The sequence below is a fragment of the Caenorhabditis remanei genome, chromosome I, assembly GCF_010183535.1.
Source record: "Caenorhabditis remanei strain PX506 chromosome I, whole genome shotgun sequence".
NCBI lineage: Eukaryota > Metazoa > Nematoda > Chromadorea > Rhabditida > Rhabditidae > Caenorhabditis > Caenorhabditis remanei.
Genome location: NC_071328.1, coordinates 3,831,436 through 3,845,680, shown reverse-complemented (window position 1 = coordinate 3,845,680; position 14,245 = coordinate 3,831,436). Strand labels below are relative to the sequence as shown.

The window sequence follows — 14,245 nt, the reverse complement described above, 5'->3', positions numbered from 1 at the left end:
GAGCGCGCTTGTATTCTTGCTGCAGAGCACGAAACTCAAACTACACATCTACATGTCTGGACTAACAAAAAAAACACATTATTCGCAATAAAATCACTGAAAAAATTAAGAAAATGCAAAACTACTGTAGCTACAGTATCCCAAATCTTTGAAATCCTAAATTTCTGAGTGTAAAACGCTCCCAAGGCGCGCCAGGCAAAATTACCGTAGCAACAGTAACCTGAATCTTCAAAATCTGACATTTCTGAGTGTAAAACGCTCCCAATGCGCGCCAGCAACCAAATTTTCAGATTTTTATTTATTTTTTGAGAATTATCAACCAGAAATCTCAGTTTTAACACTGTCAACTTTAAAATTCGAAGTTTCTAGACGTTAAACGCTCCCAAGGCGCGCCAGCAATCTCATTTTTACGGTTTTAGCTCAATATTTGGAGATTTTTTAACCAAAAATCTGCGAAACAAAATTTCCAGATCTAAAACTCGCCAACGGCGCGCCAGACCACGATTTTGACGGTTTCAAATCTATTTTCTCCCATTTCTAGCCAAAATTACGGTATAGCGCAATTGCAGAACACTGCCAAAAAATACCAATAAAAATACAAAAAACTGACGGAAATTGACGGATTTCTCAGCTTTTATACGGAATTAAGGGCCAGCAAGATACTGTTTGTGTAGGTGAAAAGGGAATTTAATAAAACAAAATTGGATGTGGCTGGGATGAATCATCATGTACACAACAAAAAAGACAAAATCCACAGAAATCAATCATCATCTCTTCATCTTTATTCAATCAAACATTCAATTCCCATCAATTTAAATCTACTTATCTTCAGTCGTTTGCTCTCTATACTCTAGATATTATCCAGCGTGTCTTCAGCCGCATAGTCTTCCGCGTTTTTCGATGAAGAAGTCGTGTCGCCTCGATCCTCCGTAATCACACTTTCATCCACTTCATTCACTGTTCCCGCTCCACCATCTCTCTCCGCATCCTCACGATCCGACTTGTTTCCATTATTGTTATCATCCATAGCACTTCTATTCAGATTCCATTCGAATGGATCCGTCCTGAAACAACCAGAAAATACAGCAAATTTTGGCGCGAAACTCCAATTTTTCAGAAAAATTGTTCAAAAACATACGCGAGAGGCGAAAATAGAGTTCAGTTAAACTACTTCGTATGTCCTGGAAAAAATGAAGGGTTTGCAACGGCGCTCTACTGGACTAGGCAGCTAGATCGTTAGATTTCAAACATTTTGAGCCAGAAACCAACATTCTAGCACAAAAACTCAACAAATTGAGGATTTTCGAAAATTTTCAAAAATCTGAAAGACATTGGAATTGTTATATCTCTTCTAGTTTTGGTGCAATTTCAATTATTTTGATTTATTCAGAATCAGCAAGACAAGACGCTTCGAATGAGCATAATTAAGCCTATAAGTGGAACATTTTTGGTTTTCAGCCTAAGTACTTGCCACCTACAGTACCGCAATTGCATAGAGTTTTTACGCGAAATTCAACATTTTCAGAAAAATCGTTTGAGGCGAAAATAGAGTTCAGTTAAACTACGTATCAAATGAATACGACGACGCAGCGAATTTGATTCAATTTGAGAGTTTGAACTTGCCGCCAAGTCTAGAGGAGCGCCATTACTTCGCCCCAGGTTCAATTTCTCTATGAATTACGCTATGCCATCGTGTGCATTGAGCTCAGCTGAACCCAATTTTCAGTTTTTCGCAAAAGTGACAATGTTGAATTTTGCGCCAAAAAAATGAGATGAGTGTCTGTCATGTCACTCACATCTTGACACCTTTCGGCAAGTCAGCCTTCAACTTTTCCATAAACGTGAGGTACGGTGGGGTCTCCTTGTAAGTGAGCTTTCGAAGTGTCGATGCAATGATTTCAAATGACTTCGGGCAATTCTGAACAAAAAAGTCCAATGGAGCGCATTTTCATCGAAACAAACCTTGCACAATTGAGTGTCCGTAGTCTTCTCCTTCAATCCAGCACACTCTTTCTTCGGTTTTCCTTTCCATGGAAGAGTTGACGTCACAGTTTCAATCATTGCGTAGAGTGCTCCATACAAGTCATCGTGTCTCCCCTGCAATCACGTTCTTTTGGCATTTTTATGATCTACGGTTTATGATCTACCTGATCCTTATGCTGATGAACATTCAGACTACAGTAACGAACGGTTCCACGGAACATTGACTTGTTACGTGGCTCGCGGAGTTTCAGTTTTCCACTCGCATCCGGGAGCATTATTTGACGAGATAGACCGAAATCAAAGATGTAGACGACTTGCTCGTTTTTCACTCCCAACGCCATGTTGCTTGGTTTGACGTCACGGTGAACGAAACCCGCTTCGTGCATGTCCTGGAATAATGAAGGGCGCTCTACTGGACTGGGCGGGAAATTCAAAACCGTCGTGAAAGCACGAGAATCCGGGTGTGTATGCTTGAACGATAGCGCCTCACTCCTAAAAATGTGGCGCGAAATTTAAATTTTTCAGAAAAGAGCCGAGGAAATGCGAAAATATAGTTCAGTTTAACTACGTATCAAAAGAATATGGCGACGCAGCGAATTTGATTCGATTTGAGAATTTGAACTTGCATCGTGTGCATTCTATACCGACCCAATTTTCGCAGTTTTTCGCGACAGGAGAGTGTTTTCTTATGTAAAAAAGCGATAATTTAGCATTTCGAGCCAAAAAATCAGATGAATGCGACGGGGCGCGGTTGCATATGGTGAAAACCGGCAGTCGGAATCTGGACATCCGGACGCACATCCGGATGGACCGGCTTACAAAGGCGCTCTACCGAATTTCTGATTTTCATCAGAGCGCGGTTACAAAAACGTTGATTTGTTCTCGGAACGGTCGGAGAGAATGCTCTGGAAATGGGAAAATTTTTGAAACTTTTTTTTCAAAAAATTATAAATTTATGGTCCTAAAACTTTCCAGATGATCCCAAACCTATTTTTGGTTTCAAATCTCGTTTCAGCGAACGGAGAGCTTTCAGAAAAGTACCCACAAGCCCATATTTGGAACAATTCGGGTCTTGACGCGAAAACCACCCGGGTTACTGTAGTTTTCGTGGCGAGACCCAACTTGCATCAAATCTAGGCTTGTGGGTACTTTTCTGAAGCGTCTCGGCAAGTTGAGAACGATAGTAATGCTTAATTTGAGAACCGCCAAGTTCTAAACATACTTGCAATGCCTTCACAAGTTGAATAAAGATACGAAGAGTAGAGGGCGCAGATATCTTCCTTCCCGGCATTCTCCGACGAACATCCCCAATTTCTTTGCCAAGAAGACTCATCACCAAATACGTGAAAGTCTCAGTTTTTCCAGATCCAAGAAGACGACACACGTGACGAGAACTACAAAACTACAGTATCCCTGAATACAGTACCCCTCTTCACTCACTTCTGCAACTTCTTCAACACGTAAACCTCCATCTTCAGAATCTCATCCTCCTTGTTTTTCATCAACGGCTCCACTTTCATCGCCGCTCTTCCTTTCTGGAAAATTCTAATTTTCTAGATTCTCAACAGAGCGCACTTACTCCTTGAAGCAATTCGACGAGGAAGACCTGTCCACAGGCACCTTCTCCCAACTTTTTCTTCACAACGAATTGATCTTTGATCTTGTCGCCCATATTGACTTTCACTGGCGCAATTGGAGTTCCCATTCTGGAAATTCGGAGGAGTACTGTAGGTTGGATGGGCGGAGCTTACCTGGCAGTATGACTCACAGAAGCTTTTAGCTCGAAAGATAACCGCGAATAATTGTCTCGAGAATTAAAACTGAATTCGAGAAAGAGGAATTTATGGTATAAATGGGGAAATGGTTTTTTGGAAAGCCAGGTTTGGAGGGTGTCACGTAATAAAGGAAACGGAAAGTAATAGTGTGGAAAATTGAGAGACGCAGAGAATATTGAGCATTTTTCAGAAGGATTCCAGTAGAGCGAAGTTTCAAAAACGGCTAGCAGGCGTAATTTCGACGTGTAGTTTAACTGGCGAAGTTTGTTTCGAAAAGATGCAGTCACGCTCCATTGGACTATTTCAGAATCGCCTGAAATCCTTTGGAATCAGTGCAAAACGGGGTGGGAGTGCACTGAAATCAACAAAAAAAATTCTTGCGAGAAATTCAAAATAAATTTTTGATCTCAAAAAGACGCGCGACAAAAAAATTTTTAATTTGCCATTAAGTCTAGTGGAGCGCGTTTCATTTCAGTACCCACCCCCAGACTCCGTGTTGCATTGATACTTCAAAAACTCACTGATAAGAACGATTAACTATCACCATATCACTCTTCGTACAACTGTGATCTACCGAAAAAGAATGAAATTGCATGAGAAATAAAGAGATTTCCCAGAAAATCTGTTTAAAAACATACTTGTCAAGGGCCGGGATTTTTTCAAAACTTCCGACCCCTTAGGCGTCTCTTGGAGGGAAGTTTGAAAAATGTTTATTAGGACGACAAGATTCTCACGATCGCGCTCTACCGAAGTGGAAGTGGAGCACAGATTCTAAATAGTGTTTATGGAGTGAAATTTTCCAAAAAAACGAAAAAGGTGGTGGACAGAGGAGAGCCTATATTCCAGTAATATGTCTTCGTGATGGCAGAAGAAAGAAAAAAATCCAATTAAAATTTGAATAATATTGCAGTCTAGAGGAGAATCGGAAAGGATGAGGGAGCCTTTGATTGATGCTCTTTTTGGAAGGGATGTAGCAGATGGTTGCCGTTGCAAGACCTAATTTACTGCGCTCTACTGAAATTCCAGAAAAATTGGAATCGAAAAAGAAAGAGAGGAAACAAGGTAGAGGAAAAGTTAGAATGAATGAATGATCGGAGAATTTAGTGGGTGGGCGGAGCTTCTGGTAAAGTGGGCGCCTGTTAGAAAATTGGGAGTGGTCTTAAAGGTATAATCTTGGCCCATTTCTTACAACTGCGCTCCTTCGCACACAATTTTTTTCGGTTTCGGTAGAGCGCGGTTGTAAGAAGCGTACTGTGCTAATTCGTTGGTGGCAAATTTGAATTTAAACGGAAAATGTTGAATGAATGTCCAGATGAAGACTAATCCTCTAACTTTTGTTAGTACACCACGACTTAATCTTGGCATTGGAAATTGGTCAACTTTAGGAATCCAAAACTGTTTCGGATGTAGTCAAAATTCTTTTGGTGTTTATTTTTTTAGTGGATCAAACCTAGTTCTTCATTTTTGTAGTTGACAATTTTCTGATTGCTCTTCTAGTTTTTGAGATATGCGCCTCTGAAAACAAGCTATTTGAACTGAGTGTGCAATGGGTGCTGAGTTTCAGACGACTATATCTCTGAAAATTGAAAAGCTACTGAAAAGTTGTCTACTACAAAAATGAAGATGTAAGTTTGATTGATATAAAATTATAAGTTTTACATAATTGGAATGTCAATTAGCTTCGTGGCACCTTCTCAAAGTTAGTCGTTTTCAACAACCAATGGAAAATTCTTCAAATTTTAAGCCAAGTTTTTCCACAAAAAATATAAGTGCACCTTCGAAATATGGCCTCTTTTGCTTCCGAAACTTTCAACTCAAAATCTCAATTTCTTTCTCTCTCTCTTTCTAATCCCAATGAACCGCCCATCCAATTCTAAATCCCGTTTTTGATAATGATCTACTTTTAATCCACAAATGATGACGTGTCCACTTGTATCACATGCTCCAGCTACTTCTAATCCCGTTTCTACATATTCTGAGACTATAATGATTCGCTGATCTTTAAAGGAGAAAAGCTCCGAAGGCGCGACAGCGATTCATGCATCCAGGTGTTCGGACTGCAGGAGTGGCTGGGAAAGAGATTTTTATTTCGTTTCGTTCCAATATTTATCTTTTTGAGAATGGAGAAGGAATAGTAGAAGCTTTTATCGTTTTATTGTTCACGGGAAATTTTAAAAATATGCAAATTTTGCATCGTTTCGATGGAGAGGGAAAAGGGGGTCGCCTCGAAATATTCCAGCTAAAAAACTGAAAATGTATTAATTTTCGAGACAATGAAATGTACACAAATAGGTATAGAGAGTTACAGATAAAGAGAGAAAGAGACAAGGAATGAAAGATAAAAAAGTAGCGGTGTGGACCATTGAACATGAAAATTATATCATTTTTATTATCTGCTGGCTGAAATTCGATTCACCATGTTGGTTTGGGGTTGAGGAGCTCTTGTGGCTGGAAAAATTAATTTTATTTTCAGAAAAGACCTTCAGAATCTCGATCATACCACAGTGGTTTCAGTGTACTCGCGATACGCGTCACGAACAATATCTTGATTCAACTTTGCTCTGTGTAACTCGTATTCTGCACGTCTAACCTTCTCATCTGCGTCCGCTGAAAACAAATATTAGTCGAGTATTTTTATTACAACTGCGCTCCACCGCAAACGAGAGAGTATCAGCGAGAGACGCAGAGTTTTTTTCTCTTTTGACCTATTTTCGCTATTTTTCAAAAGTTTTTTTGTAAACTATCATGAAAAACAGCGAAAATAGGTGAAAACTGTGAAAATCTGTGTCGTCGCGAGAAAAAAATTCTGCGTCTCTCGCCCATACTCTCTCGTTTGCGATGGGGCGCATTTCCACAAACCTAATTTCAGTTTCCAATATCCCGCAGTCTCCTTATCCGTCGGTTTCAGCGCCGCTGGCCGATTTCGTTCCAATGACGAGTTCCTAATGCTATCGTGCTGCATAATTTCCGAATTTCTCGACTCCGGTCTTTCGTAACCACCACGATCATCACGTCGGTAGTTTTGTGGTGGTGGTGCGTGTTGTGGTGGTGGTGAATGACGACGTCGCTCTCGCTCTCGGCGGTCTTCCCGATCGCGGACATCATGATTCGGACGGCCATCGAAACCACGTTGATTACGATTGCGTGGCGGAGACGGACTTCGACTCTGTGGTCTATCGGCTACGCGGTAGTTATTGAAATTAGGAGGAGGAGGAGGAGGACCTCCGTATCGTTCTTCGCTTCGACCTGATCTGAAAATGTATAAATCTTTACTATTAACAATCGCAAACGGGTGTACTGAACCGATTTCCTTCGAACTTGGACCAAAAGATCAGAAATTTTCACTACTTGATGTCCGTCTTTTTCTTTTTTCAAAACTCTCAAAACGGCGTCTTCAGGAATAAAAAAAAACATAATTTCAAGCCGAATTCGAAAAGAGAAATGGAGGAGACAGTCGGCAAAAACCGTGAGACGTCGGCTGCTCTCTTTCCTCGCCGGCGCCTCTTCTAGCGGCGCCTCTTCAGTGGCGCGTGGATAAAATGGTACGCGCCGACCGTCCGATCTGGCAAGTTAAGCAACGTTGACTACAGTTAGTTGGTTCGAATCCGGACACGAAATAATAGCATTTAAACATCATTTAAATTGCATATCTAATGTAGCCACTCACCTTCTATCTGGGCTGTTCGCCCGATCACGATTTTCTCCTAATTCTGGCCGGAAACCTTGATTCCGACCGCCGTTGCCACGTCTCGGTCCTCCTCTTCCGCGATGTGTTGGCCTGAAACCTCGAAAACCGGGACCATTTCCGCCTCTCTGCATAGCTTTCAGCTGAAAAATTGAAGCGTAAAGAGCAAAGAAACGAGAAAAGGAAGCCGTATGAAAAGAGCGCAAAAATATCGACGTCTTGCTAGTGAGCACTCACTGGAATGCCGTCGTCTCTCGCGGAAATAGTGTATGTGGTAACCAGCTGCTTGCTATTTTCAATCGATAATTCCCTTTTCTCTTGTATTTAAAAAAAGAGAACGGATAATATTTAACGCTAGAGCGCCGTTCAAAACTAAACGATCGATAATAGAAGATATGCAAGCTGATCATTAATTGAATTTCAACAATACTTTTCTATAAAAACACAACTTTTTAGCACAGTTTATTCTTGTCGTAGCTCAGTTTTTAAAATAAATAGTAGCATAAATGAAAGCTTTCATCAGTAGACGGATTCGTGGAACAGTGAATGGGTGGTTTTCATGCAAAGACTTGTCACTTTAAAAGCATCGGTTCGAGAAAGGAAATACGAAAAAGGAAACGAGCTGGATGATTAATGGAATGGGCGGAATGACGTAGATAATGAATGATTAGAATACGGAAAAATAAATATTTTGGAACTGATTTTTTTCTGATCTGTTTCAGCTTTTGTGATCTGAGTTCAAAAAAGGAAAAAAAGTGGGTAAATTTCACGAGTCTTCAAGCGGCCAGCACTTTGACAGAGTGAAAGGAAAAGATTCTCGAGAATCAGGAACAAGAGAGTGAGGAAACATCAGCGAAAAGCTTGAGAAAATACAGTCATTCTCTGACTCTCGAGTAAATAAATAGCTAATGTAAGAGATCGGAATGATTCAGCGGGTACAATTTAGAAATGAAGGAGATGATGTTGGTGTTTGAAATAAATTATCGTACAAAAAAAAAGAAAAAATTATAACTTGGTATTTAGAACATGAACTGATTTAATGGTGGGCTCGATGGTGCAGACGGTACGGGTCGAATTTCGAATGCGCTGTCGGATCAGGGGCCTTGCCCAAGATTATAGTCTGGAAACATGCGATGGTTTATTCGTATTACAGATTATTGCAATTACTGACCTGAATGACCCATTCCGAGGTGACTTTTCCCGCCCCAATCTTGTCTGCGTAACTCATCACTTCTTCACGGAATGTTCCATCGACCAGAGCAACATCGAACTTGAGCTCAATTTCGTCAAGGGTGGCCCAATCACATTCGATGACTGTGGCACCAAGCATTTCCAAAATTGGCTTCCAGATCTCAATAAAAGTCCCGCCAGGTCCAACTTGGGTGTTTTCACGTGCCGTATGAGTTGAGTGAACGTAGATTGCCTTTCCTTTTAGGAGTTCAGATGGATTTTTCGGTCTGTAAGAAGAAGAGAATAATTGCTCATCTTATTCTCAAGCAGTGTACTTACGCTGGCATGTCCGTGTCGTTTTCGAAAATTGAGGCACCGGCTGGCAGAATGTAATTTTCGTAATCGAGACATTCTCCCTCTTCTCCGCAGGCTTGCAGCCACTGATTGCTAACGCATGGAATACCACGAGCTAGTGCTGCCAAGTATTTGTGTGTACGATAGTAAGTGTCGGAAATAAGAAGAGGTTCCAGATCGGCGTGACGATCCTGGAAAAACTTGGAAAACAGTTTTGAAGTATTCAACAGTATAAAAACTTACGCTGAGTTGTTCTGTAACGACTCCACCGTTCTCACTGATGAATGTCATGAGATTCTTCTTCTTGAACATCGAAGACACATTCTGTAGTCCTGAACGATTCGCTGATGTGAGCATGAACACTTTTCCGGCGAAAATGTTCTTTCCGATAGCTTCCTCTTTCATTGGAAGAACTCTATCCTCGTCTTCGTCTGCTGGAGTCATAGAAGCGCCTCTGGATTCGACGACTTCCTCTTCTTTCTTCTTGCGTGCTGGCGGCTTTGGTTTTGGCTTCTGAGGTGCAGGGACTGGTTTACGAGCACGAGAAGCTTCCGCTATAGTCGTGATGTTGGACGTAACGATTGCGGTGGCATTTTGATCCAAATTTTTGATATAATCACGCCATTCGCTTTGATCGAACGAGATATCCTTCCACTCGACAGTTTTCACGTCATCTGTTGGATCGCCTTCATCGTCAAGCATTGAAATTGTCACTTTTCCTTTCGCCCATTCAGCAGCACTGATATCATTCGGAGTTGCTTCCAAACGAACATCTTCCTCGTTATAGATTGCAATTTTGCCAATAGTTAACACACGAAGAGGTATGATACCAGAATTTGGTACATCTTTTACAAGTTTATCGGAAATGAATTGAATCTTGTAACGTCCGAGACCATCGCGTTCCGAAAGAATAACAGCCGGATAGAACGCCTTTTGGTAGATGGCATAGACACGAGCTCCCGGAGCGTGTGGCTCATTGTCGTCTTGTGGGTGATCAACTCGAAGTTGCTCCTCACAGTCCAACTCTTTCAGTTCAACATGCTGCTCTCTTTTGGCAGGTGGCGACGTCTGTTCAGAAGCTTCGCTCTTTCTCTTGCGTCCACGGCCCGATGGAGTCGGAGCTGCGGAAGGTTCAGCTGGAGTTGCTTCTTCCATCTCGACATCGTTTTGATGAGCCTCCTCCTTCTTCGCGCGCGGCTTTCTTCCAGTTCCAGGTGTTCCTCTTGACTTTGGTTTATCTTTACCTGGAGTCATGTCGGCAAGAGAGCGACGGTTATTTGAGGACGACGAAGAAGAGGATGCTGTAAAAAGTAAATTGTTTATTAAATTCGGATATACTAAACGAAAGGTCTCGTTACATTGAAGATCGCCAATTCTTGATTCGGCAATTGATTCAAACTTTGCATATTTCGATTCAGCTCCAGATGATGCGTACTTGACAGTACCAAAATTTTGAACCTCCATCTGAAACTTAAGGGGGTTAACTAATAGATTAAACGCCTAAGCTTACATGAATCCTTTTTAATGGCTCCGGGTGATGTTCCATCTCCGTGTCCATATCGTAAGGGTCATGACCACCAGCCTTCTTACTGGGACTTGGACCACTTTTCGATGCTCCACCACGTCCTCTTTTTGCAGGCGGTGTTTCAACGGGCTCATCAACTTCCTCAATGGTTTCCTCAGTAACCGACTCTTCCTTCTTTCTACCACGAGCTGGAGTTCGTTTGTTGGTTACCGCAGGTGTCGTGGGATGTGGTTTTGCAATTCCTCTTGTTGATCTAGCCGATCTACGAGAAGAAGTTGGCACATCTTTGTCATCAGGTGTTTCTGGAGCTTCTTCCTCTTCAACTTCTGGCTTGGCTGCAGATTTTCGTCCTCTCGGAGTTTTTGGCTTCTCGGTGGTATCGTTTGCTTCTTCCTCCTCCACTTCTTGTTCTTCTTCTTCAACAACAGGCTCTTCATCCACTTGTTCCTCAACTTTTGTCTTTCTACCTCTCCCTCTGGCGGAACGTGGAGCGGAACTTGCAGACGAGGAAGGCGTCTGAACTGAACGTCTTCCACGCCCCCGTTTTGGAGTCTCTTTCTCAGCATCTTCAACCTCAGGGGCCTCTTCCGCAACTTCTTCAACCTCCTCCTTCGTCGGTGCAGAGCGTCTTCCACGTCCTTTTCTTTTGGGTGTTTCCTCTTCTACTTGTTCTTCTTCTTCTTCCGCAACTTCTACAACTTCTTGTGGTTTTGCTGCGACAGAGCGTCTACCACGCCCCCGTTTAGGTGTTTCCTCTGGAACTTCTTCTTGGACTTCCTCTTCCTGCTCTTCTGGCTCTTCTTGTGCGACTTGCTCTTCCTTTTTCTCTGCACCTCTCGATGAACGGCCTCGTCGCGCAGGCGTTGCGTCTTTCTTGGTGTCTTCAGCGGGTGTCTTCACAGTGGATTGACGGCCTCGTCCACGTCTTGGGGTGGCAGTGGAAGTTGGTGTTGGAGCAGCAGTCGACGTTCTCTTGGAGCGACCGCTTCGTGTGGATGACGTTGGCTCTTCTTCTGCGATCGTCATCTCACCATCTGTTTCTGCGACCTCATTGTCTTCGTCGGCGGTTTCTTGTCCTTCCGCTGTCTCATCACCTTCCTCAACTTCAGCGGGTGCAGTAGCTTCTGGCTCATCAGCCACTTCATCTTCAGCAGGCACCGTTTCTGCGGTGTCGACATCTTCCTGATCTTCTGTGGGCATGGTTTCCGATGCCGCCTCAACTTCTTCTTCTTCTTCTTCTTCTACGGGTGCGTCTTCTGGTGCCTCATCACTTTCTTCTGCTTGCTCAGTTGAGGCTCCGTTTGATTGTTCTGCCAAAACTTTCTGAGAGGAAGCTGGAGAACGTTCTTGCAGAGGAGCAGGTGAACTTGCGCCACTGGCTTTGACTGGGGAAGCTTGAGAGTTTGACTCCGAAGATAAGACTTGATCACCAGAACTGGCTTCGCCGCTTTGCTCGTCTGTTCTGTCTTCCTCGTCTTCATCCGAAACAGCGGTTCTCTGAATTAGTTTGTTTAGCGTGGGAACATTTTCGGAAATGTAACAACTCACCTTTGCCTTTTTCTTCGGCACTTCTTCTTCCTCGTCATCCTCTTCTTCTTCTCCTTCAACTTCAACTTCCATTTTTTCCACTTCTGTGTCTGCATCAACATTGCCTTCTTCTTCATCCTTGTTCTGTTCTTTCTCCTCAACTTCATCCTCTTTGTTGTTTTCGGCAGCGTCACTTGTATCCATACTGATTGTCTTTTTCTCAAAAGATTCTTCCACTTCGTCGACAGAATCGGGTTTCGGCGGCTCTTGAGGCTCCGTTGTATCCATCGATTCGTCGTCTGCAATGGACGCTGCACCAGCGCTCACACGCTCCGTTCCTTCGATCGAAGTAGTATCTCCAGCATGCTCTTGCTTCTCCATGGTAACGGATGGCTCGGTACCTACACTTGGTTCTCCCTCGTTCCTATCAGGCGTGGTTTCTTTAGCTGGTTTCTGAAATAAAAATCAATAAAACACCACGGCGCGCGAAAAATACATACGGACAACACAGTAGATGAATTTCCGAAGAGACTTCTGCTTTTGTCAAGAACGGAAGTTGTGGTGGGAAGACTGAAAGAAAAACAACTTTTTAAATGAACCGTACACAAATAAAAACACACCTTTTGTCGTTTACATTGGAACTATCATCGTCAACTTCTGAAAAGTGGAAAATAATTTAAACATCAATTTTACATTCTCTTTTTGATTTTAAATTCTCCTGAAACCCCATATTTATTAGTTCAGATATTGAAAACGTTTTTTTTTCCAGAAATCCAAGTATTTTGCGAAACAACCCAGCGAATCTTGTACACATTTCACAAAAAAGTAATTACCCAGTGTGTTGTTTGCTGACATCCCGTTTCAACAGGAGCTGTTGTATCCTGTAATTCAATTCTTTCTTTTTCTGCTCTAGTCACAGAAACACTCAAAATCTGAAAGAAATCGTTAAATTTGAGCGAAAGCCATTCAAAAATTCCATTCAAATGCCCGCCCCCTTCGGCGGAAAAAAACCCAGTTCCGTTAGGCGCGTCGCGTGTCGCGTGTTGAGTCGCGGCGCAGGCAATGTGTATGCAGGTTTCAACTACCATTTCGTGAAAATGTCTTTATTTCTTTTTCCTACAGAATTTTTGAATTTTTTTTCTGGACTTTTGCTATTTTGGAGGTTTTTCTGATGAGATAAATTATAAAAACAGTTTTTATTCATAATGTATGTCGTTCCTGCTCGTTTTTAACCCGAATTCATCTGAAAAAAGCTATTTTTAGTATCAAAATATTTTTTTAATAGAGATTGTATCTTTTTTATTTCGTGAACAGACTTTCAATATTATTTTTAAACTGCTCTATAGGTAAAATGACAAGAGCGACCTCCATCAAGGACGTCGACCAGCACGAGGCTACCAAGTCGATCGCCCACTTCTTGAAGAAGAGTGGAAAGGTCAAGGTCCCAGAATGGTCTGACCTCGTCAAGCTCGGAGTCAACAAGGAGCTCGCCCCAGTCGACCCAGATTGGTTCTACACTCGCGCTGCCAGTCTTGCCCGTCATCTTTATTTCCGCCCAGCCGGTAAGTTTTTATTTATTATTTTTTAGAATCAATTCATAAAATAATTTTTTAAGGAATTGGAGCTTTCAAGAAGGTCTACGGAGGAAACAAGAGACGTGGAGTCGCCCCAAACCATTTCCAGACTTCGGCCGGAAACTGCCTCAGAAAGGCTGTTCAACAACTCGAGAAGATCAAGTGGGTTGAGAAGCACCCAGACGGCAAGGGAAGAATCCTCTCCAAGCAGGTAAGATTATTTTTCCAAGCACACCTAAATCATCAAAAATACGATAGTATGAACCGAGAGGCCAATTAATCTTTGCGGATACACAAAAAATAAGTATTTGCCTTCTAAAAATTCATACTGCTAAAAAAATTTAATAACCTCTTTTCCAGGGACGCAAGGATTTGGACAGAATCGCCACCAGCCTCAGATCCTCGGGACAACAAGCCTAAACAGTCTTTGTTTGTGTTATAAACGTTGTTATAAATTTCTTGTTCAACTCGCAGGCAAGGCAGGGTCGGGATAAACAAAAAGAGCTGACTTCAAGATTAAATAAGGCATGTCTCACACTTTAAAAATGAAACTATTCTCGTCAGTTCTGAAGGAAGAGTTCTCACAAGCTGTCCATGACATAAAAGAAATAATGTTGCGTAAATTTCTAGATTTCCTGTAGTACGTGTTGGA

At 42.2% G+C, this 14,245-nt stretch overlaps 5 protein-coding genes across 5 annotated transcripts; 1 reads left to right on the top strand and 4 right to left on the bottom strand.

Moving 5' to 3' along the window:
- Positions 1-850: 850 nt before the first annotated feature.
- Positions 851-3,688, bottom strand: GCK72_000558 (uncharacterized protein; the record flags this gene model as incomplete). Its single annotated transcript, XM_003109096.2, has 7 exons — positions 851-1,064; positions 1,797-1,918; positions 1,963-2,097; positions 2,148-2,372; positions 3,206-3,377; positions 3,424-3,518; positions 3,563-3,688. The coding sequence occupies 7 exons, from the start codon at positions 3,686-3,688 to the stop codon at positions 851-853; spliced, it is 1,089 nt and encodes a 362-aa protein (XP_003109144.1).
- A 2,482-nt stretch (positions 3,689-6,170) lies between these two features.
- On the bottom strand, positions 6,171-7,577 carry GCK72_000557 (uncharacterized protein; the record flags this gene model as incomplete). Its single annotated transcript, XM_003109394.2, has 4 exons — positions 6,171-6,206; positions 6,259-6,365; positions 6,618-7,009; positions 7,426-7,577. 4 exons carry the CDS (start codon positions 7,575-7,577, stop codon positions 6,171-6,173), a joined length of 687 nt encoding a protein of 228 aa, XP_003109442.2.
- Positions 7,578-8,479: 902 nt separating this feature from the next.
- Positions 8,480-12,874, bottom strand: GCK72_000556 (uncharacterized protein; the record flags this gene model as incomplete). The annotated part of the gene is made up of 10 exons (XM_053722555.1): positions 8,480-8,563; positions 8,615-8,900; positions 8,953-9,158; positions 9,211-10,268; positions 10,326-10,431; positions 10,478-11,989; positions 12,041-12,472; positions 12,520-12,589; positions 12,640-12,676; positions 12,853-12,874. The coding sequence occupies 10 exons, from the start codon at positions 12,872-12,874 to the stop codon at positions 8,480-8,482; spliced, it is 3,813 nt and encodes a 1,270-aa protein (XP_053591200.1).
- A 475-nt stretch (positions 12,875-13,349) lies between these two features.
- Positions 13,350-13,562, bottom strand: GCK72_000555 (uncharacterized protein; the record flags this gene model as incomplete). The annotated part of the gene is made up of 1 exon (XM_053722554.1): positions 13,350-13,562. One exon carries the CDS (start codon positions 13,560-13,562, stop codon positions 13,350-13,352), a length of 213 nt encoding a protein of 70 aa, XP_053591199.1.
- GCK72_000554 (uncharacterized protein) lies at positions 13,371-14,013 on the top strand (the record flags this gene model as incomplete). The annotated part of the gene is made up of 3 exons (XM_003109167.2): positions 13,371-13,581; positions 13,635-13,804; positions 13,954-14,013. 3 exons carry the CDS (start codon positions 13,371-13,373, stop codon positions 14,011-14,013), a joined length of 441 nt encoding a protein of 146 aa, XP_003109215.1.
- Between the last annotated feature and the right edge of the window lie 232 nt (positions 14,014-14,245).